Source organism: Pollicipes pollicipes, unplaced genomic scaffold (genome assembly GCF_011947565.3).
Source record: "Pollicipes pollicipes isolate AB1234 unplaced genomic scaffold, Ppol_2.1 Scaffold_6686;HRSCAF=7923_pilon_pilon_pilon, whole genome shotgun sequence".
NCBI classification, from domain to species: Eukaryota; Metazoa; Arthropoda; class Thecostraca; order Pollicipedomorpha; family Pollicipedidae; genus Pollicipes; species Pollicipes pollicipes.
In genome coordinates, this window is record NW_023596921.1 from 19,194,096 (window position 1) to 19,194,756 (window position 661).

General features: G+C 43.0%; 1 protein-coding gene across 1 annotated transcript in view; it reads right to left on the reverse strand.

The window, feature by feature from the left end:
* Positions 1 to 450, reverse strand: part of LOC119108005 (vegetative incompatibility protein HET-E-1) — a 12,623-nt gene extending 12,173 nt beyond the window's left edge. The window contains exon 1 of the mRNA XM_037231590.1: positions 439 to 450. Within this exon, the coding sequence (XP_037087485.1) occupies positions 439 to 450 (12 nt within the window). The remainder of the gene's footprint in view (positions 1 to 438) is intronic.
* Positions 451 to 661: the final 211 nt, after the last annotated feature.

A 661-nucleotide genomic window follows, 5' to 3' on the forward strand; every position in this document is an offset into this window, starting at 1 on the left:
CTTTGTGCAGCGCCAGTCTGCGGTTGCACGCACCATAGACACAAAGTCAGCATGTTTCCAGTCCTTTCCTTTCAGGTCTCTTTTTGTGGCTTTGTGAGAAACAGCCATGCGCCCGCGCCCGGCTGAAGGGGGGGGGAGGGGGAATTGACTTGCCCCCAATTATTTTTTTTAGTGACCTGGGCCAGGTCAAAGAGGTCAATCTCTAAAGAGTCTTGACCCCACCAGTTTTTGTGGATCATTTGTTATTGTTCAAATTTGTTATAGTAAAAGAACGCAATAGTACTTACAGTTTGTCTTTTTGAAATATTTTTTCCCAAAAGGCTGAGGTCAGTGACCTGAAGCCAGACAAGTTTTTGCTATTTTCGTAACGCATGCAATTTTATACACATTTTTATGAAGCTTTGGTGTTTGTATGTGAGGAAAAGGGTACTTACTCACGTGCACAACCATAATTTGACCACAGGGCATATTACCTCGGCCCAGGTCATGACCTATCTCTGTAGGCACCCTCCAAAAAACACATTCTGGGCTCAAAATATAGATAGTTTTGCCAGGTAATTTTGTACGCAGAATTTAAATACTTGGCTGAAAATATGTGGTGCCATTTTTATAGTTCATAACGCCAAGTTAGGTCACGTGAGGTCATGCAAGGTCGTATGAG